General features: G+C 44.2%; 1 protein-coding gene across 2 annotated transcripts in view; it reads right to left on the reverse strand.

Moving 5' to 3' along the window:
* Nucleotides 1–9,153: 9,153 nt before the first annotated feature.
* Zyd (sodium/potassium/calcium exchanger zydeco) overlaps nt 9,154–21,414 on the reverse strand; it is a 53,007-nt gene continuing 40,746 nt past the window's right edge. For both annotated transcript variants that reach the window (XM_077698927.1, XM_077698928.1), the window contains exons 7-9: nt 20,136–20,385; nt 17,815–18,150; nt 9,154–10,315 (exon numbers count right to left, since the gene is read on the reverse strand). In XM_077698927.1, coding sequence (XP_077555053.1) covers nt 9,993–10,315; nt 17,815–18,150; nt 20,136–20,385 — 909 coding nt within the window. In that variant the 3' untranslated portion in view covers nt 9,154–9,992. The remainder of the gene's footprint in view (nt 10,316–17,814; nt 18,151–20,135; nt 20,386–21,414) is intronic.

Consider the following 21,414-nt stretch of genomic DNA (forward strand, 5'->3'; position numbering starts at 1 on the left):
AGAGCGTGGTAGGCTTGACGTTTCAGGTAGCTGCGTTACAAGCAACGCAATGATTTCGTACCTAAAATTTCAACTTGTGCATATGAATTGCAACTACCTAGAAAATAAGAATGTCATAAAAGGTAAGATAAGGTAAAGGTAAGTAAATAAAAGGTGACTCCCTTTAATTGTACCGCAAGAAATACTTATGGAACGCGCGAAGTCTGGTTGGGGCCGAAGAAGCTACTGGAAATACACCCCCCGTTAACTAGAACTCGGATCTTTCGAAATATTGGTTAAGTCGAAACTTTTTTTCGCCCTGAATTTACCTCCCATAGGCGTCATCTATTTGTCACCCTTTATCTCGAAACGTTTTTTTAGGGGGACCGCGGATAGCTCGAAATTTTGACAGAGGCGACACAAGGCAAAGTCCGCTACAGGCAGCTGATAATGCCTCCGTTCTTCCGCTTAGCTCCTACTCCGCGCCCAGCGCGGTCGTGAACGGCAAATGTACGCTGTACGAGGCCGATGTTCCCGTTACCAAAATGCTATTCGACGCCTACAGCGTTGAGAGAGAGAGAGCTGTGAACGATGCAGCTGATAATGAGGATAAAGAGAATCCTCGAGAAATGTCTACAGCTGCAGAAACAAGAAACATGCTGCGCCTACTTTGCAACAAGGTATAATGTAGTGATGGCTACCAAGAGTTTATGCGATGCATTGAGCAGCTGCAGAAGGCTTTTCTGGGACCAGATGTGAACGCGAAACAGACAAGCACCACGCCGTTCTTTTTTCCGCAATAATAAAAATTCGTTTTTCCTCCATATTTTTTTACCTTCATTATGGAAGCTGTCCTGAAAAGCGGTTCATTACTTACCAGCTTTGGCTCTTACTTGAGTGACCTGGCCACAAAACTTTGGCATTCCGCTTATCTTGAAACTTCGCTTGTCGAAATTATCAACGGACTTTACGACTTCGAGTTAACGAGGGATTACGGTGTTCGACAATACACGCACGGGATATCATACAACTCGCTATTTGTACCATATAAGTTCTACGCAATTCGTATGATCGGTACGTAATTAAGTTATTTCATATGCAGAATTGACGTCCCTTGCACCAACGGGATCACTTTCCATGGAATGACTCCGGCATCACCGTGTGCGGGTGGGTGTATAATGCTGGTTTAGAGTATACGGGTGCTAAGATCATTGAAAGCGGCCACAATAGTTGACACGCAAGCATTCAATGTTGATGTCGAGTTGGCAGATGGATGAAGTGCACAGGCTAACGAGTAAAAACTCGAATGGTGGGGATGGTAAGTCTCTAATTGCAGAAATAATCAATGTGCCTTGTTCCAGTTGCAATATATTTAAAGCTCCCCCTTAATTTGATTAAATCCCGATCAATAGTTCATTAAACTGGCTGAATTTCAAACAGTTTATAAATGTGCGAACGCATATCGGAAATTTTTATGTTGTTCAACGTTGTATACTGTTCACCCCCGCGCCTGCTCCGTTCAGGAAAAAAATTACGGAGAACAATTTCTGTGTTTGTGTGTTACATTATGCTTACATTTAACCATGTATTACTATATTTCATAACATGTTATTACTGTGGCTGTTTTAGGATTTTAGAGGCCAAACTGTTACTTCCATGTTTTGAGAAAAGCTTTGTTGTTCTTGTTGTTTTTGTTGTGGCCAGGTGCATAAAATGTCCGCCTCGGGAAAGGGTAAATAAACAACTCGTGTGTGATTCGATAGGATTTGAACCAGAGACCGAAGAGCCGTAACCCGGTGCCTTTGCCTGCGCTACCTCGGCATGCTGCCAGCGGCGGAACAAAACAGAAAGCAGTGCCGGCGGCGGGACACGTGAACTTGACGGCCCCTTAGTAGAAAAGAAGCATCCCGGCCACGAAGAACTGTGACGTGCACCATCATTACGTTTGTTCAAGTACTTCTCACCAAACGATCATGAAATGCAAGCAAACTAAGTGCAGCAGAAAAGAGCTCCGTTAAAGTAACTCTCACCGAAAGACGAAAACGTGAAGGCCAAAACACAAATACGATATAGCCGTACAGGAGCTGTTTATATGTATGGCCAGTCTTTGACCTTCAAAGCAAGTAAGCAGATTAAGTTGCCCAGGGAGTTTTGTTTTTTGTGCTTCTTCTGGGTTTTGTCGCTTATGCTGCATTTGAAGCCTTTTTTTACCGTTAAAACATATATACCAAATTCACAAAAATAAATTCCTCTAAACTGGAGATATTAGTTTAGATCTCAGATGCGTGTTTTAGGGTGTGTTGTAAAGACTTCAAAGCAATTGGTGGACGAAAATGGGGAATTTGAAATTGTGCAATTATGCGGGAGGCCACAATTTAGGGAAAAGAGAGGGGCACGAACGGGAAGGGGTTTTCTGCAACGGGTTCAAACGAAACTGCCCCACATGGGAATTTGTTGCTTCACGCGTCACCCTGCGAGCCGGCGCCCTTCACTTTTAATGCGTTGCATTCTTTGGCGAGTATTCCCACATCCACGACGGCGTAACGCCCGGAACTTCCAGAATAATGCAGATTTCCCTTAGGTTTCACCTGTAATCAATATAATAGCGTAGATGGAGATAATCGAGGAAACGAGTGTCCCCGTGCGTTATTTCAGTACGCGTTCGTTCTAGCGCGTGGCGTCAACCAGTGTCCCGGTGTTTTAGTGCCGTGATTACAAAAGACGACGACATGAGACACCGACAGCCCCAGCCCCTAAGGGGCCTAGCCGCTAAAAATGCAGATTTGGCGCAATTGACACCTGTAACCGTTATAACAGCGTAAAAAGAGATAATTGGTTGGACAGGATTTAGAATAAAAAATTGGCTGTAAAGAACTCCCCTCGAGACAAGCGGCATAAGAAGGCTACGCATTAGTAGACAATTCTCTGAATTTCTGCAGATTTTTTCAGTTTGACGAACTCCCAGTTTTTTTAACTGCAAATCGCTCGCCTGTTTTACATTTTCTGATTCTTTCTGTCCGGGCCTGCTGTTGATTCTTTTTACCAACCCACAGAGGAAGAAAGGAGAGTCAGCAATTTTTAGATAGCGCGACGTGTAATTTGAATGCTTTCTTTAACGAGCATTGTGGGCATACACGATTGGTGAACAGTTGTCTTTGCTTCTGTCCCAACGATTTTAACCCATATCCTTCCAACAATACCCCACCAACTAGCCTCTAAAACTCTTTGATTGTGGGCAAATGACCATGAATACGAGGCTTCTGCAGAACGGCACTGTCTAAAGCATTACCGCTGACGAAACAGTAGCAGTGACATGAATCATTTGCGAATACACAGGCATAACAGGAGCCGAGTGAGCGCATTTCTATTTATTGATTGATTGATTGATTGATTGATTGATTGATTGATTGATTGATTGATTGATTGATTGATTGATTGATTGATTGATTGATTGATTGATTGATTGATTGATTGATTGATTGATTGATTGATTGATTGATTGATTGACGATCCCACTCGCGTGCTGTGTTTCAGATCCTCGGAAATTTCCGCACACGTCATAGCTCTCGCCCGATCGGTTCATGCTCCATTGATGAGCCAGCGTTGCGCACTTGACCTTTCTTTCAGGAGATGTACGCTTGAAGATTTCCGCTCATGATAGCAGTGTATGCAGAAGGCGGGAGTCGACTGCCTGTGCCGACGATAACAAGTTGTTGTCTCTCAAGACGGCAGCGGTGAATACTAACTCCTCCTGTTAGAGTGTTTGTGCCAGCGCCACGTCCGTCTCAAGAGTATGTTTTGAGTCCAAGGAGTAGCGGAAGAACGGCAAACCATACCACGGCTACTGTTGAGCTACAATCTTCTTCCTTATCTCTTGTTACTTTTTGTAACGCGACAGTGGTAAGTCCCCCACCTCGCAAAATTGCGTCTGTCGGTGCGAAGCGTCAAGGTCACAGAGCGAAAGAATGCACCGCAAAAGAAAAAAGGGTTGCTGGGCAATGCCGGCTTTCGGGCCTTTTTCTCCCATCTCCCCCCCCCCCCCCCCCCCCCAAAAAAAAAAAACAACCTCATCGCATCGCAGGCGGGAGCGTTCTATACGCGTGGCCAGCTACACTTCTTCCCTTTCCTGTTTCCCCTTTACTCAGCACTGCAAATACGTAGGTAGCAGTGCTTGGCACAGCAGTTGCTGTATATGACAATGGCGATCGCAGTAGATACGCATTGTGCACATACGATAGCCGCATGGAGAGGAGGTTAGCATGTATACTGTTACGCGGTGGCAGAACAAATGAGGCAAACCATGATGCCAACGATGTGTTGAAAACTATTAAAAATTTGGCAGTCACCGAGACCGCGCTTCCCACTCATCACGCACGTCTTCGTCTTCCTCGGTGGTGTACACCAGAGCACTTCGTGACATTTCCTTCGTCTTGCTCTCGTCGCATCGCGCGCCTCGTCGAGAAGGGCCGTACCGGGCGAACCGCCGTGCCCAAGTGCGTGCAATGAAAACGAAAGATAAGACGAAAATAAACAACGAAGTAGTCCTTGCCACCACACATGACGATGTTGAGATCGGTGAACAATAGATTCAGAGACTTGATGCGCCAAGCACTTCAACCGACATCGATCGTCACCGTCACCAGCGTAAGCGATGCCAAGCTCAGTAATAGCGAAGCTTGCAAATTTAAAATAAAATTAAGAAGACAAACAAACCAAGTGGGAGTCCGCGCACTCATGCGCTACCACTCGCATTCATATTAGAAATGACTTCCATACTTTTGTGATATTCCCGTCTTCTCAACACTTATTTAGTTCGTATCCAGTCGTTTGGTTTGTGTATCTGTTCATTTCACATTCTTTTCTATTGGCAGAACATGACAGTAAATTCACTACCATTCGTGAGCAAGTGGATTTTAAAAAATGAGTGAATTATGAGCACAGCATAACTGTATTTCAAATGTTATCGGCGTTTCTCGTCAATTTTTGTCAATAACCAGTAAATAACTAAATTTTGATAAGCAAAGGGTGGCCTCTGGCTTTGAAGACGTAAAGGGCAGCACTTGTTCCATGTGGAGTCCACATCATGAGGTGGAATAATAAATAAATTAAATCTGTCGAAATAGCGCATTGGCTCGGCGTCCTTTCGGGTTTATCAAGAAGTAATTTGAGAGAGGTTTTTTTCACAGTACATGAAAAAATGTATTAAACAGTCAAGTACTCCAACAACAATCCCTCCAGTCATAAATCATATAAGCACACACCGAAGCTCGCTCTGAAAGACAGAAATGAGTAGGAGAGTGAACTTCGATGCATGGTAAGGTGCATGCTCTGCAACCTTCACCGCCTATAAACCTTGGTTGGAGGCGCTTCACATAGGGACAGATTTGCGCCACCAAGAAATATATTTTATACAACAGGTAGGCCCTCCAAACCTTGCAACTTTCGCTGACTTTAAAGCGTACTGTTCCGAACTGTTTTAGAGCGTAATCACGTGAAGGTGACCTTTTGATGAATGCTCCTCGAACATCATGAATATAACAACCGTTAGATATGGAACGAGCGCAGTGGCCAGGAAATTTCATTCGGATAATTTAAATGTCCAATATATTCCATGTCCCGACATCCCCGTCGCCGAGTGTGATGCTGAAAGCTGTGAGGTCTTCGCGCTTCTTCAGAGGCTCGTCAGTGCCATAGAAAACGCTACCCTTAATAAAGCACCAGATGCAGTTTTTAAGCGCGAAGTTCCGGAGGCTTACGGATCAATTAATTTCGCCAACCTTGAGTTCTTAAAAATGTGATAAACCCCCCCCCCCCTCTCTCTCTCTCTCTCTCTCTCTCTCTCTCTCTCTCTCTCTCTCTCTCTCTCTCTCTCTCTCTCTCTCTCTCTCTCTCTCTCTCTCTCTCTCCCCCACACACCTTTTTGTTTTTCCATCGGGGAAGAAAGCAGTCTACGTGGCCCCGAATCAAACCCGAGACATTTTGTTCCGCAGGACTACACCTTAGCCACTGAGCTTCCGTAATGAGTAGTACGTTCGGAAGGGGAACACCCGAATAGAATGTTAAATACTTACCAAAATAGTTCTTGTTCGTTTCGGGGCAGGTTTTCAATAAGGTTCATAATTTACGAGAATATTTGTTTGGATTTTACAAGAACAAATATTTGCGTTTCCTTGTCTACATGTACTACAGCCAGATCCTCCATCATTCGGTTTTACAATTACAAAAGAAAAGATTAGTTGACTCTCATGAGAACGTCTTCAAATCTGAACCGCTTCCAAGCTTTCCTGATGTATGAAAAAGTTCGAGGCAGGTTGGTGTATATTTTGTCATGTTTGATGGCCAACTGAATTTTTGCCCGCAAAGTTGTGGTGACAGCTGTACTGATTTATGGGGTTTGCATAGGCTTTCAATACTAGAGAGTTTTAGCATATCGTTACCGTCTTTGCGTTACCGTTTACCGGGTTTGCGGGAGTCGACTGCGCATGCGGGACGAGTTACCGGGTCCGGTAACTTTCCGGCACAGCCTTTACCGTCGCCACGGCGCTTCCCTAGGAGACGAAGTGTACCCTCTCGTCTTGATTACAGCAAACACCGTGCGCTCGGCGCTGGATGCTTGGTACAGCCGGTAAACCTATTCTTAGTTGATGTTTTTTATTACATTTTTCTCGGCAAATGGTGCTCAGGAGTACGACAAACAATTATTTCTTTTGCGGATGGGTGAGCAAAATGGCCGCCCGTACTCGTGCTAAGCCTCGTTCACCTCAAATAGTTCAGATACGTTTCTGAGCACACAAAGCACTTTTACGTCTCGAAAATTGTGCTGGGCAAGGTAATGTAGGTCATTGAGTAATTATTTCGACATATTTTACCCATTAAATGCCCAAATATTTAGCGCAGACGTAAATTCTAGTTTACCTTGATTCCTACTGTACTCAGTAGATGGTGCCACCGACATCACTTTTCTTTTTTAAAGCTATACAGGTAATGGCTACAGTATTCTCAAAACTAATAATGTTATTGTGAACTTTTCACCCGAAACTTGAAACATTCAAGCTACCTTAAACAAAAGCAGATAGCTGTGAGCAGCGAAATTATGCGCGATTTGTTTCGATACGAATGCATTAGATGCCGCTGTATGTCCCACGGTGGCCGGTAAGTCATAACACGCAAACCGCAACCCATGTGCTAAAACGCGTGTTACCGTTTTAACCGGTAAACGTAAACTCCCGATTACGGAAACATGGTAAATGGTTACGCGAACACGGTAACGATATGCTAAAATTGCCTACAGACCTCCAGTGTGGGCCCACGTGCGGTTTAAAAATCTAGTATTACTTTTGTTTGAAAATGTTCACATGAAAATACTTTGGATACCTGCTGAAGTCTTGTTTGCAAAGGTTTCCCAGCGTACTGCCTTTGCAGAATAAATAATGATCTTCCCACTTGCTCGCAGCAGTAGCCTCTTTCAAACAACGACCTCACTAATATCTCTGCCGCCATTATAATATATACAATTGCTAATTTAAAATTGAGCGTTTATCTGATAACCTCCAGTTCAGGGAAAAACATTGTGCGCACGCATGTAACAATGTGATAAAAGTATCCATTTTTAGCAATTCGAACTCGCTGTTTTAAATGGCGATCTGACTATTTCTTGGACGCTTCTGTGAGCCGTAAATTTTTTACACTTTATAAATATTCATATTGTATACAGTACAGATATTCCGAAGTACTAGGAAGTTTTTGACAAAGCTGTATTTCTTTTCTTTGTAGCCGTACTGCTGCATTCCAGGCGGATGTCAAATTTTTCTTTGCTATATTCGTGTCATGTTTGCGGATATGCCCCGTTCGCGCGTCCGTAAGCGACATGCCCTTGCCCGCGTTAATAAACCTGCACAGGACTGCACGTCCGATAGTTATTAATTTCACCCTGTGCGTTCGACTGTAACCAACACACCCCTTTGCGTTTACTTGAGCATTACGTAACCGTTTTCGTACCTTACACATTCTTGTTCATGCCTGCGCAAGTGACGGGCCAATTGACCCTATCCCGTATGATATGCGGCCGCTCCAATTTTGCTAAAAGGAACGAAGATACTGTGTGCATGTCCAACAAAATTCGCACTCAGTATTGGGCAACATATTTAAATTAACGCTTTTTTTGTTCAGCATGTCGGACGGCAGATCCGACAATGCCACCACGCGATTGAATGCGCTTCCCTGCATGCGCACATAATCCCACAATGAATTTTTTTAAAACCACGGTGAACTGTCGTTAACTGCAAGCCTCGGTGACTCGTATGAATGAAGCTGAAGGGCTAAACGACTGCCGACATAGATCCTCTCTCATTTTAGATAAAGATTATCTCTGAAACTGGCATGACGCCGCGTGGATCAATCTTTCCACCCCCCGCTCTAAAATTGTTAAGCCCTCGACATAGCTAACACCACTAATAAGGCAGAAAATCATGTTCTTGTGTTAATGCGAGGCAGGTAACGCAAGGCTTAGTGATGACGCTGCAATGGGTAAGCCATATATTGGATCGACTTCCCCGTCGCCATCCCACACTACTCCAACAAAAGCTATTTCAAATTATCCCTCTATCAAGCCATCAGACAGTGCTAGACCATGTCCGCAAGATAGAGCACTGGGCTAACATAGCATCGTAATCTAGCAAGGAGCCATAACGATCCAAGGACGCCTAGGCCAATGGAAGTTGGGAATGCGAAAGGATTAATATACATTTAAAAGCCACTCAGCGCTCATGTAATATTTTGTAGTACGAGTAGTGTGACCTAGAAATCGCAAACTGGGCGGCATTGTTCACTTTTACGTGTAGTGAAGACATTCAGAAATTGCGAGCAATGGCATATAAAGAGCGTAGGGAAAAAAAGCGATCTGGCCGTCGTGCCGTACGCCTTGGAGTGGCTCCCAAACGATGTTCTGTAGTTTGCTGCTTTGAGAGGCCTTGTAAACAGCTTCTATTCGTCTTCAACTCAGTGCAGACCTTGCACGCAATTTTTCCAACATTGCTTTAAGGCGCAGTGTTCCTTCTCAAGGAACTACACTGAGGGGAGCAGAACTTGCAGAGTACTGTTCCCTTTTTGTGCCTGAAATATTTTCATGTACACTTCACGCTGTTTCTACCTTGGAGAACACAACATAAGCCAACAGCGGGAAGTTTTCATTTATTTCTGTGGCCTTGTTCACATACACCGTTGAAAACACCCAGTACTGGCATAAAAGAGAATGACATAGCAACACCCAAAACGATGTAATGAACGCCATAAAAGCTACAGGCGCATGTGTATTCACATGGTTTTCATCTTTGTATTAGTTCTTAAAATACAATCTGTGTTCATCTTGAAACTTCTGGAAACCATGTAAAAAGACTGCGAAAAAATAAATATCTTGCAAATTTGGTCCCCAAAGTTACAAGCTACAGAAAAGTATTGCGACTATGGATGTGAAAATATTAACAGTAAAATTGTATTAATTTCTAAATACGTTTAGGAGGTCCCTTGTCATTGCAATTCAAGAACACTTCAAGGCTTTGCCTTGAGGAAGCATAAAGAAGAATTGTGCTGCCGATAATAAATATTTGATCTCACTCCGAAATGGCTAACAATCTAAAAGGTTAAATTACGGCTGTGTGAAAAGGATACCTGGGTTGTGATCAAAGCTAACATTCATTAGGATCCCCGTCCAAGAATGCATTCGAAAGAGCATTGAGTATTCAACCGAACATTTTCCAGTTATAAATTCACACGACTTCATAAAATTGATAAAAAAGCCAGCACAAGGCACCAATTTCTGTGGTAAAAGTACGTCCTTCATAGGCACCGGGTTCTTGGCAACACCAACACATACCACCAATAACACTTCAGCTGCGTCCATTTCGCTATATCTCTGACGACTTGCTTACGCAACGAGCACTGCGCATGTAAAGACAGTCCGGCGCACGGGAACATTCATAGACCTTTGGTTGAGCCAGCAGCAACGCCTGCTTCATCTACGTGCAGGTAGGCGGGTTGAAGGGTCCGAAGACGTTGAGCTCGTACAGGCATGCTAGTACGATGAAGATAACGTACATGATGACGCAGGCGATTCCCACTTTGTAGTTAAGCGTCCAGTGCGTGAGCACAAATGTGAAAAACAGAAGAAATACGGTGGAGAGTAGTGTAACACTGGTGTAGGTCATAGCGGTGCTGTTGATATAGACCTCATGGGATGTGGAAGCGAACAGCGCCTTGAACAGCCACGGAACACCGAGACAGAAGAGCACGTCGAAGATGTTGCTGCCAAGCAGGTTGCAGATGGCCATGTTTCCCAGACCTATTTTGTGCAAAAAGAAATGCGAACAGAATGAGACACAGAAACGTCGTCATACGGCAGCGGACATAACACATCTTGGCCATCCTAAAGGTTGCTCATTCTAAGACACAAACACGATCATCCTGACGCCAAGAAGATATTTTAAAGGTTACGCTTTTAAATTGTACGCAGCGGTATTAAGGCTTAATAAACGAATAATTAATTCCGGCTGTACCCCCCGGCAGTGACAGCTAACTGCGAAAGACCAGATCGTCTAGCTACTGGGGATAATACGATGGGGCCAGACAAACATTAGGAGCCAGCTATAATTAATTTGCGACGGTTTCTGGCTTAAATTTATATGTGTAGCTATTTAATTTAGCCCATGAAACATAAGTGCCAGCTTCAAGCGCGAAAACTTCTGCATGCCTACTGTACGGTGTAGTTCATGCTTACCGAGAAGTTGGTGTTTGTAAAACAAAAGCTAACCCAGCGGCAGTTCCCCCAAAAGGGAAATTGATCGAGATTATTACAATTACCCTTGACAAATTGATTACCGTCCATGAATTTCAATCCCGCAATAATCATTTTCAACCAAGAAACAATTTGAATGACTCCATTTGGTGCTGAGGTTTGCAGCTCCACCTGATTCTCGCGATTAATTTTTATCTTAAACTTTTATCGGACACTGGAATCACTCTTAGTCATTCTTACTGCTGTGAACCATCCCATGCTCTTCATAAAGTATTACAAACTATGGAACAACAATTTCATCTCCCAGATTGCAGGTATCTCACTTTTCCGCAGCCTTCCTCCGGAAAAGGTTTAGGAAGATTGTTTCGAGTGTCTTACAGTCACTTGATTCATTAATCAGCTATTTTGTAATGTTCATATGTCCTTTTTAAAGGGTTTCATTCCCATAAATAAAAAAAGTTGCTGGAAGCAGCGGTAAATGTGTTGCCTGGCGTCCTAGCTGCATTCGCGTGTCTGTCCACACCAGCGGCAATGTAAATATTTCCCGTTTCGACATTCTAACACCTCAACTAATAATGAAACCAACACGAGGGAGTGTTACACATCGGTATCCATTGTTAATACACACCGGGACAAAACTGCGGGTTTTGCATAGAATCAAGACGTGTACATGCTATTCGGGTAGTTGAAATACGTTTCTCTAGATTCATTCGGGTGTTTACAAGACACATACATTGAAAATCAATTTTACGGCGAAAATAACATTAAGGACGACAGGCATGGCGTGAGAAAGAAGAAAGGGAAGCATACTGTCCCTTCTCAACTCAGCCAGAATAGGCTAAAGTACGTTGCAGAAGTCATCAGGCGAAATATGCCCCTGGCAAGTTAACGTACGTTTCGAGCCAAGCGTTGGCCATTTAGTTTGGAAAGCCAAGTTAGCTGAAACATCCGTTATTGCTAGCTTGGTTATTACAGCTCTCGCCATGTCGTAAGGGGCACCGACTTTGTTTGCGCACTGTTTTTAGAAATACAGTGAAAACTCAATCTAACGAACAAATCAAAATTACCCCGCAGGTGCATACACGGATCAATGCTTTTATGGTGTCGAACTAACGAAATGCATTAATCGCCATTCCCTCTTTGAAGAAGTATGTCGAGAAACATACAGTTAAAATAGGAGCACTTTCGAATGGGTCTCACCAGAACGCCATGGAGATTATTGCACCATGTCAGAAAAACGAACCAGACACCTATTTTTGTTTTTGCCGAGATCTTGGAGCTAAATTGAGCAGTCCCGTGGCCGCAGAAGACGGCGTTCCAGGCGGCACGCTTTCTACAATCTTGAAGTGAAAGGACCGCATCATCCATGCCACTTCGTCTGAAATTCCGTCGAAGAAAAATAACCTCAAGAGCACCCCGCACGAGAATTTGGAGGAAACCCTGTTTACCTGGTTCAAAGATATGAAACTAAGAACGTTCCGCTCAGCGGAGAAGTGGTACAACAAAAAGCGCTGTTTTGCGCGTGTGTTGGGGAGCGACGACTTCAGCGCAAGCCCTCTCTGGCTTATTTTCACCGCAGACTTCAGCGAATTGCTAAATCATCGACTGGCGAGGGCCTCGGACGCCGAAATTACGATGTCATAATAGCTGCTGGGATGAGCCTTCCTTAAACATAGAGTTTATAGAATCAACTGCATGTAAAATTTCATTCCCAATTTTTTGCAGTTCTCGATTGAACGAAATATTTCGCGGTTCCCGGTGACTTTCACAAACCTGATTTTAACTGTTATTCGTTTAAGGCACACTCCGCACCACGTTATATCTCTAAGCATTAAACGACGCGGCATCGAACATCGGGACAAGTTCGCGATGTTCGTATTTGTTCAACAAGCATGGAAATTAGGGCTATTGCGCTGGCTAGAGTATACATGCTACAAATGAAATACGTATGTGAGGAGACAAAGTTGTGGCAACACTGTGGATCCACCACAAGAGCACGTTGTTACGATTCAGCGCGCCGCTGCCCTGGACGCGCGGGCTGAAAGTTTAGTGTAGTGCGGGGAAGGTCTGCTGTGCAGCAGGAAAGCCTGCCTTCCTCGAGGAAAGCCTGCCTTCCTCGAGAACAGGAATGAAGAGAGGGAGAGGTGTTGGCATGCTCATTAAACAAGGGACCGACTGGCAGAGAGTGCATGAAAGCTGTAAAGAGCATCTATGTGTTAGAGGCACCATAGCGGGGGGAAATACATGGTTAGGAGTGGTGTATCTGTTAACCAGAAGTAGTGCTAGGGAGGAAAATGAGGAAATGGTAAACTGTTTGTGAAGAGATATAAACGAGTTCATAGATTCGCGTGAAATAATGTTAGATGAAGATATGAATGCCCACATAGAAGGTTACACAGACCTCAACGGTTCTGTAGTGATACTAGATCTATGTCAGGAAAACCGGCTTGTAATACTAAACATGGAAAGCAAGTGTGACGGACAAACAACGTGGCAAAACGGTAACAGACAGTCCAGCATAGACTATAGTCTAGTATCACAGACAGTATACGAAAGGTTGCGGAAAACGAGTTTAGGTGGAAATGCAACAGACAGCTCAGGAAGTGACCACAAGCGGCTTACCTTGCACTTCGGAGGCGATTCCCGGACAAATTTAGAAATAGGTACGACGAAAGAAACTCATTTGAACAATGAGCAGTTAAAGATCGTCGCTGATAGGATGGAACATGAAATCAATAAATACCCCGACAAAAATTGGGATTACGACAAAATGATTGCGTTCACAAAGGGTAAGATGAATGAAGCAAAGCAACGAAACCGATGGAAAGGGTAGAGAAAGCCGGGAAGCTGGTGGAATAAGGAAATAAAAGAGGCTACTGACCACCAAAAAAAGGCATCGAGAGAACACAGAGAAACAAAAAGAACTGGTATGGAACCGGAGGGAGTTAAGGAAACTTGGGATATCTACCGGGGGAAAAAACTAGAAGTGCAGATCTGGTGCAAGCAATTATAAAGCAGAAAAGCGAACAATGGATGGAAGAAATACAGAAGAAGGACAAAAGCGTATCCAAGAAGTTTCGGAACCATGTAAAATTACTAAGCTTAAAAAACGATATCCATCAAAAATTCTTGATTGATGAAGAGGGGAGACATTTTGAAGGAGAGCACACGTTGGCGCATATTCATCGAGTGATTAGTGAGAAGTTTAGGGCAATGGTGGTAGGGAAGCCTTCACCGATAACATCAGCGCCACAGAAGACTGCGGAAAGGGAAATATATTTTAGCAAACTTGATTGGAAAAAACCAGAGCGAAAGGTTTCCCCCCAGACCGCAGTGGGCCCCGACGGAATGCCAATGCAACTGATCAACCTTCTTGGACCTAAAAGTAAGACATTGTTTATTAGGGCAATAGATGAGGTGATACAAACCAAACATATAACGGAGGACTAACTAGAAAGTAGGATAAATTAAATATATAAAGGCAGAGGCAACAAATCCAGTATTGATTCATACAGACCACTCACAGTAACGGCAGTGGTGTATAGATTCGTAATACAGGCGATAAAATCAGAAATTCAAGCATGGAGGGAAGAAAATGAACTACTTGGGTAAGTTCGGAATGGATTTAGACAAGACAGGCGATTGGATGATAATTTGTTCGTGATAACGCAATGCATTGAAATTGCGAAAGCTCAGGATAAACCATTATGGATTACGTTCTTGGACATTAAAGGGACATATGACAACGTAAACAGATAACTGCTGTGGAGAATGCTGAAACTCCAGGGGTTAGATGACGAGTTAATACTGTCCCTTATACTAATCTATAATGACAATAGAGTGCACCTTAAATGGGAAGGAGAGAAATGCACCCAGCAGGTCAACACACATCGGAGACTGAAACAGGGATACCCTTTGAGCCCAATACTGTTTATACTTGACATGGCAGGGTAAGATAAGAAACTAGAAGAAAGTTAAGCAGGGTTCAGCCTAACACATATGCTGCAAGGAGAAGCGGTACAACAGCGCATTCCGGGGATGAAAAATCGGGAATAATGGTTTCAATTATGCTACCGCTGACGCAGTGTCTATCCAGCAAGGCGAATTACCCAGAGTGAAGGAATATAAATATTTGGGAGTGTGGATAAACCAAGGGGTTAACTACTTAAGAGCTTCCTAGGAGCAACTTAAGGGTAAAGGAAAGCGAAACGCAGCTATAATGAAGCATAGAGCTCTGTGGGATATAACAATTATGAAGTAGTGAGAGGAATGTGGAAAAGAGTAATGGTTCCGGGCCTCACATTTGCGAATGCTGTACTCTGCTTAAAATCAGATGTTCTATCAGTCCTTGAAGTGAACCAGAGAACGGTAGGCCGTTTGGCCTCAGGCACGCATGTAAAACAACTAATGAAGCAGTGCAGGGAGATATGCGCTCGGTGTCGTTTGAAGTTCGAGAAGCGCAGAGTAAAATATGTTTTCATATGAGGTTGAGAGCAATAGAGCAACGTAGGTGGACGCTAAGGTTTTTAGGTACCTATACTTGAAAAACGTGGACACGCAGTGGCGAAGGAAGACTATAGAAGGCTAACCATGGAAAACGGGAAGAACTTTGTAGAGTACAAAACAGACTAAGTAACCAAAAAAAGTGTCAAGGCAGATAGAAACGATTAACTGAAGAGAAAAATTGGAAGCTAAAACGTCGCTAGAGATGTGCAGGACTGAGCAACTGGTCGTCGGAAAGAAAACTTTCTACGAAAATTACAAGGGCAGTGCGTTGCTTTTTGAGTCTACAGCAGATTGCTTGCAAACTAAGAACTTGTGGGGAAGTATTTACAAAATGATGGGGTATGCGTCGCCTGCGAAAAGAAACCAACTATGCGGCACATAGTGCTATAATGGGAGGGTGTCCATCCAAATCTACATGAGGGAAATATTCTGGTTCCGGAAGGCCTAGGATTTAGGGGTAGCACAGAGGAATTTAACTTCAAGGCTGTCGAGGCGACGAAAAGATTAGAATGCTGGTGGACGAAAAGCAGAGAAGGGAATATTGCCTAGGACAGTTACCACCTGTAACAGGAAAAAAAATTATTTTGTGCTTAAGGTTTTTAAATATGCTCCCCCCCCCTTCCCTCTGAGACTGAACGTGCGCCTGCTATGACAAGACCGGCAAAGAGTGTTCTTGTGTGTCTGTACTTTTTCCGTGTCGCGTGCAAAGCACTGTGAAAGCTGTTTGGCCACTGGAGCTTCGGGGTATAAATACGCGTTCTCTTCAAGCTTGTTTCATTCGGTCGACAGCATCTACGGAGCAAGAATACATAGGAAGCCAAATGGCCCTTTGCGGCAAGAGCGGGCGAGCGACTACATAATGTCGCAATAAAACCCAAGGCGGACGGCAAAGCTTTGTAGCTGTGACGGCGAAGAAGTTCGTAGTGGGGCCTGATGGACGAAACGATAGCGGCCGAAACTCATTCCGTGGCTGCCGAGTGAAATGCCGATCGCGGTGGACGCGCAGTGTCTTCACCCGTGGCAGACGCCGCCAGCTTAACCTATGACAAGCGCTTGTGACATCTGGGCGCGCTAGGAAGCCTCGTTTCACCTCCTACCTTATGCTTGCTCGGTGACAGCATCGGATCCGGCTGTTGCTCTGTTCGAGTCATGCTGTAAGCTCACCCGGAAGGGTGCTGTTCCTGTATCGTCGCGATGCGGAAAACATTAAATTTGCCTTCAATTTTTTGTCGTCAAACAAAGGCAGCTGCTTCTGCTCGCGGCACGTCCACCACGCTACCACTACATAAAGGAGGCGATGGAGCCCGGTTCGGGGATGCCTACCCCAATGTAACAATATGCGGCATGTTCATGCAGTCGCAGACGGTAGTCGTACGGCGTATCTTCCCGATATCAGGCGTATGAGGAGTGAAGTAAGCGTTACTTATGACGATGCCATTTGCCCCTTTGATAACAACGAGTAGGCACCCGATACGCTCCTTATTCACCCCTGTGCGAGTTGGAGAAAAGCAAAATGAAGTTCCACTTCCCCTCATTGGTAGCGAGTTTTTGAACCGTTCTTTCTGCCCCTCAGTATCCTAAGTTTGACACGGGGGGTCATAATACAGCTTTCCGTACCGATTTTTACGTTGGTGAAAAGCTGGACGAAAGGGCTGTTTCTTATGGCGCCACACAAACGGGGCCGTTACAGTCAAAGGGTCAGGACATGACTCAAATCTACTCTCTTCATCATTGGGGAGTCCCATGTAACATGACTAACATATGAGGGGAGTCATACTCTCACTCCTTTAGTCGACCAGTCAGGTCAGTCACAACCCCTCCTTCCCTACTGAAATTCGGTGTATGGCTGTTAACATGGCGTAAGAACATTTGTACGAAGAATGCAAAGGCCTGGGAATGTATGTTTTCGAAGCTCTCATTCGTATTCAAAAATGTTTAAAAGCAAGTTATCTATTAAGTAAGCCCCACAATGGCAGAGAATAATAGTATTGTGGTCTGGAATAGCCAGTAATGCAGCTTAGAAATATTCAAAACATAGCAAGGGAAATCCATGTAATAGCGAAATACAATCATGTTTCGTTAAAGCAAGTAATTTTACTCACAAGTATTTTCTGACACAGCCCATGGCCAAGATGGATGCTCCGTGCAGTTGACAATGACGGCACTTTGTGTAAGCTCATGTGCCGAGTAGATGCTTAGCAAATTAATGTGCTGGTGCACGTTCACATGCTGATGCAAGTTATCAATGTTTAGTTGGCATTTGAATGGTGCGCATTCCACAAGCTGCTGATCACTACACCTTGTATTACCATAATTTTCCTATTATGTATTATACATCCGTCTTCTAAAGGCAATTAGCTATAGCAAAACAATCAAAAACGTTGCTGAAACATCGGTACAAGACTGCAACACTGATGTATAGAATTGCTCAGTCGCTGCTCTTTGACAAGGCTATCAGAATTCTGCTCATTGCTTTAATGCAACAGCGAACGCAAGGGGAGGTAAAGGGCAGGGCGAGTTGTAGGAACCAGAAGCCTCACCGCTTCGCGCCACAATGACGCTTGAAATGACCTCCGGGATGCTGGTACCGGCGGCCAAGAGCGTGATCCCTGCAACGGAATCCGGGATGCCGAGGGTGTAACCGATGATGGTGACCATCCAGACAGCAACGTAGGACACTCCTCCGATCCAGACCACAGAGAGCGTGAAGGTGAGCGGGAACCACTTTCGCATCGATGGCCGGCGGCAGTCCGGCACCGTGAAGTGCAGCAGGAATCGGACAGGCCAGAAGAGCACCCACATGATTTGGCTGAACGAGCCTTCGCGAGGCATAGACCAGAGGCTCTCCTCTTCCTCCTGCTTCACCATCCTGTCCACTAAAGGCAGTGGAGAGAGGGGACGATGCCCCATTAGATCAGTAAAGAATTTATGGAATCAAAGCGCTGTTCTGCGCATCAGAATGGTAGCTTCGGTAAAAGCGACGTCTGTTATGCATACCTCAAGGAAGACTACCGCTTTGGGGGGCCTGAAAACTTTAGTGTACCTTATCTGTCGGTTAAGGTCGGTTTCAAGCCACCCGGGGCATTCCAATACTGCTCTCCCGATATAAATTTTATTAGCAAATAAAACACGGGGATCCTTTAGAGCACTTATCAGTAGTCAAAAATGACAAATAAAAGAGGCATTTTATCTCCAACAGCCAGAGAATGGCGTACAGAATACTGGAATCGTCATCCATCGTATCGTTCATTGGAGTACAAGTTACTACTATGAGTAGATATTGCTAAGGATATAAAACGCTGAAGAAGTTTTTACATTCTTTTAGATGTTCCAATTTTTAAACATACAATACATATTGTTACACATATTCCAATACACTTGCATAATAGCTACTGTTGTAAAGGCTGCATTCTAACGTGGCCTCTTGTTTACCTTGATTCATAGGCTGGCGACAATTTTTGAGCACTTTACGCATTACGTCCTGCAGAAAAAAAATCATCTTCAAAACCTTTTATGTTAATTGTCAGTCTATTAGTTATAGATACATCACCGCAGCTCTTCCTTACATGGCATCCTGCTTGACATAATAGTTGCTTAAGTTTTGAATTAGAGATCAATGGAAAAAACTAGACAGAAGACTGGGTGTGTAGACCTCCGTTCGATTGTATTGGACACTGATTGGAGTGGAATTGGTTTTATCATATCATGCACTATCGGCGTCAAATGAAACGCGAACACGAAAATAGAAACCAGAACGTGCAAAATTGAAAAATACTGTTCGTAGAGTTCATATAATGGAATGCGATTGGTATGTCTGGAAATCCACTTTTCCCAACTTTGTTTTTGTAACTAATCCACGCGTCATTTTGGCTTGCATGGAAAGAAAATCGCGCTATTTGTGTGTTCAGGTTCATATTTTCGTGTTCGCGTTTCATTTGACGCCGATAGTACAATGTAAAACAAGTTCAGGCTATTCGTTCCACACTTTCGTAGTACGTGCCGAGGTAAGTGACGGCTCGTCTTCCGGTGTACGAAATTTTATTGGTATAAATTGGGTTGGAAAATGTGTATATTTCTATTTTTGACGGGCGTGTTAACCTGGGGGCTGTGAAAATGAGCACGGCAAAGTAAACAAGATCGCTGTTAGTTCCGAATTTCGAGTACTTCCGTGTGAATTAGCTTAATGAAATTATGTAGGAGTACAGTTCTATCTCAAGAGACAAATATAACGCTGTTAACTCAATTTTACGGTGCTTTTGAAAAGCCATGTGAGGCTGATGGAACGGCTTCGGGAGTCTGTAACTTAGTAAACTCAATTTTACGGTGCTTTTGAAAAGCCATGTGAGGCTGATGGAACGGCTTCGGGAGTCTGTAACTTAGTAATTTATATTAAAGCTGGAGCTGGTAACAACCTGATACCAACGAAACTAAACGTCGGCACTTTTATGGAGTCTTCCAAGCTGTCAAATCCAGTGCATATTGGGTGATAGGCACCAGACTTTCTTACATTGAACTAGATTTGATTACGATAGTAGGAGAATTGAGTCATGAAGAAACTAGAAGTTACCACAGGTTTAAGCCACGCTACCTTTTGTGATTGCTTCGTGTGACATACGTTTCATGTATCCTACACAATAGCCCCTGAAATATTTTGCCAAATTTTCTCCGTCAAGCTGTCATTAGATGTTTGGGTTGGGATTTAGGCAAGTACAGAAGCATTGCTTTCAATTTCACTTATCATAATGATGTTCCATGTACCCCGCACTAAACTTCGTCGCACAATATCGCTTGCCCTGTTTTACGTTTGTTTCCCTCCGTTCCAGCTATGCGCCAAAATGAGCGCGCAGAGCACTTCCCGTACCACTTTCTGAGACGAGAATGCTATCCCTCCGTCGCCTCTCAATGGCGGATATGGCTGAGTCTCTTCTCGAACCCATTCCGCTTGTGTAATCGGGATGAGCTGCCTCCTCGTCGTCAGCTCCGTGGTTGCCCAGAAGTGGTGTGGCCTCTTCTGCCTGGTGCTCCGACGTCTTGAGAAGGCCGCCGTTCTTGCGGTCGGAAGAAACAGGTACGCCCTTGGCAGGGAACCACTTCTTCCGAAGTGTCTCCACCTGAGAAGGAAATCACTTTTTGAGTACTCACCCTGGAAAGCGTGAAGCTTATTTTTTACTATAACAATAAGCAGTTTCCTTTAATATTTGATGAAACGGAGCATGCCCATGGCATCTAGACCAGTAAAGCTGGGTTGTAAGAAGCAGAAGGTGCCTTACAATACGTGCCGCTAAGATGGCAATGCCACAGCTTGAAATGGGGCTAGCTTGTTTTCGACTCGGACCATTGCTGGCGCTAGGCGGGGCAAGAACGAAGAATGCTTCACTTGTGTGTGTAATTCTCCGTCCTTGTCCCGCCTAGCCCCAGTAATGTTCCGATAGCAATGCGTCTGGGCACCTCATCCTAAAAAGAATGTCAAAGTCCGAATTAGGATTTTCAGAGTGTGGAGGAAACTAGTTTGCAAATTCCCATACGCTATTACAACTGGTTGCCTAACGGTAATCCGGCATGGACGTGGAACAGGCCCTACTTTACGCCCCAGTGGGATAAAGTCTTATAGAGCAACTGTTCGGCCCTGCAAGATGTCCACAATGGATCATATGCCGTGCCTTTGTCAATGGAAGTTTTGACGCCGAGAGCTGTTCACATATTCTTAATGCGTGATAAACATTTACGTATTACTTAGGTCAGCCGAGCGGCGTCCCTACATCCTTGCGGTCAGAAACCTGCCATTCAACTTCTTGGCTGCACGTAACCAGAACCCTTTCATCAAAATACCTCATTGCCTGCTAATAGGTTCTGTGCTAACTTGAGGTCCTCCTTTGTTTAAAAGGACGTTTATGGCTTGGAGGGAAGTGCGCGTATGCCAGATGTGCCATTCGAGTGTATGCGATGGACTGCGTTAGCGTTAACGTTACCCTTCAAGGTACAACGTCATGAACTAATACACACAAATTGACGTACAATGAGTTCGACGTTGATTGGCCTGTCATTAGACTCAGCGTAAAGATCACCTAAAGTTAAGGCTGAATTGACGCCTAACAACACACCCATTCAAGTGGATTCACCAGTTTTGGTGATAGCGGTCG

This window comes from Haemaphysalis longicornis, unplaced genomic scaffold (genome assembly GCF_048455015.1).
Source record: "Haemaphysalis longicornis isolate Haplotype H1 unplaced genomic scaffold, Haemaphysalis longicornis Haplotype H1 scaffold_2, whole genome shotgun sequence".
Taxonomy (NCBI): Eukaryota; Metazoa; Arthropoda; class Arachnida; order Ixodida; family Ixodidae; genus Haemaphysalis; species Haemaphysalis longicornis.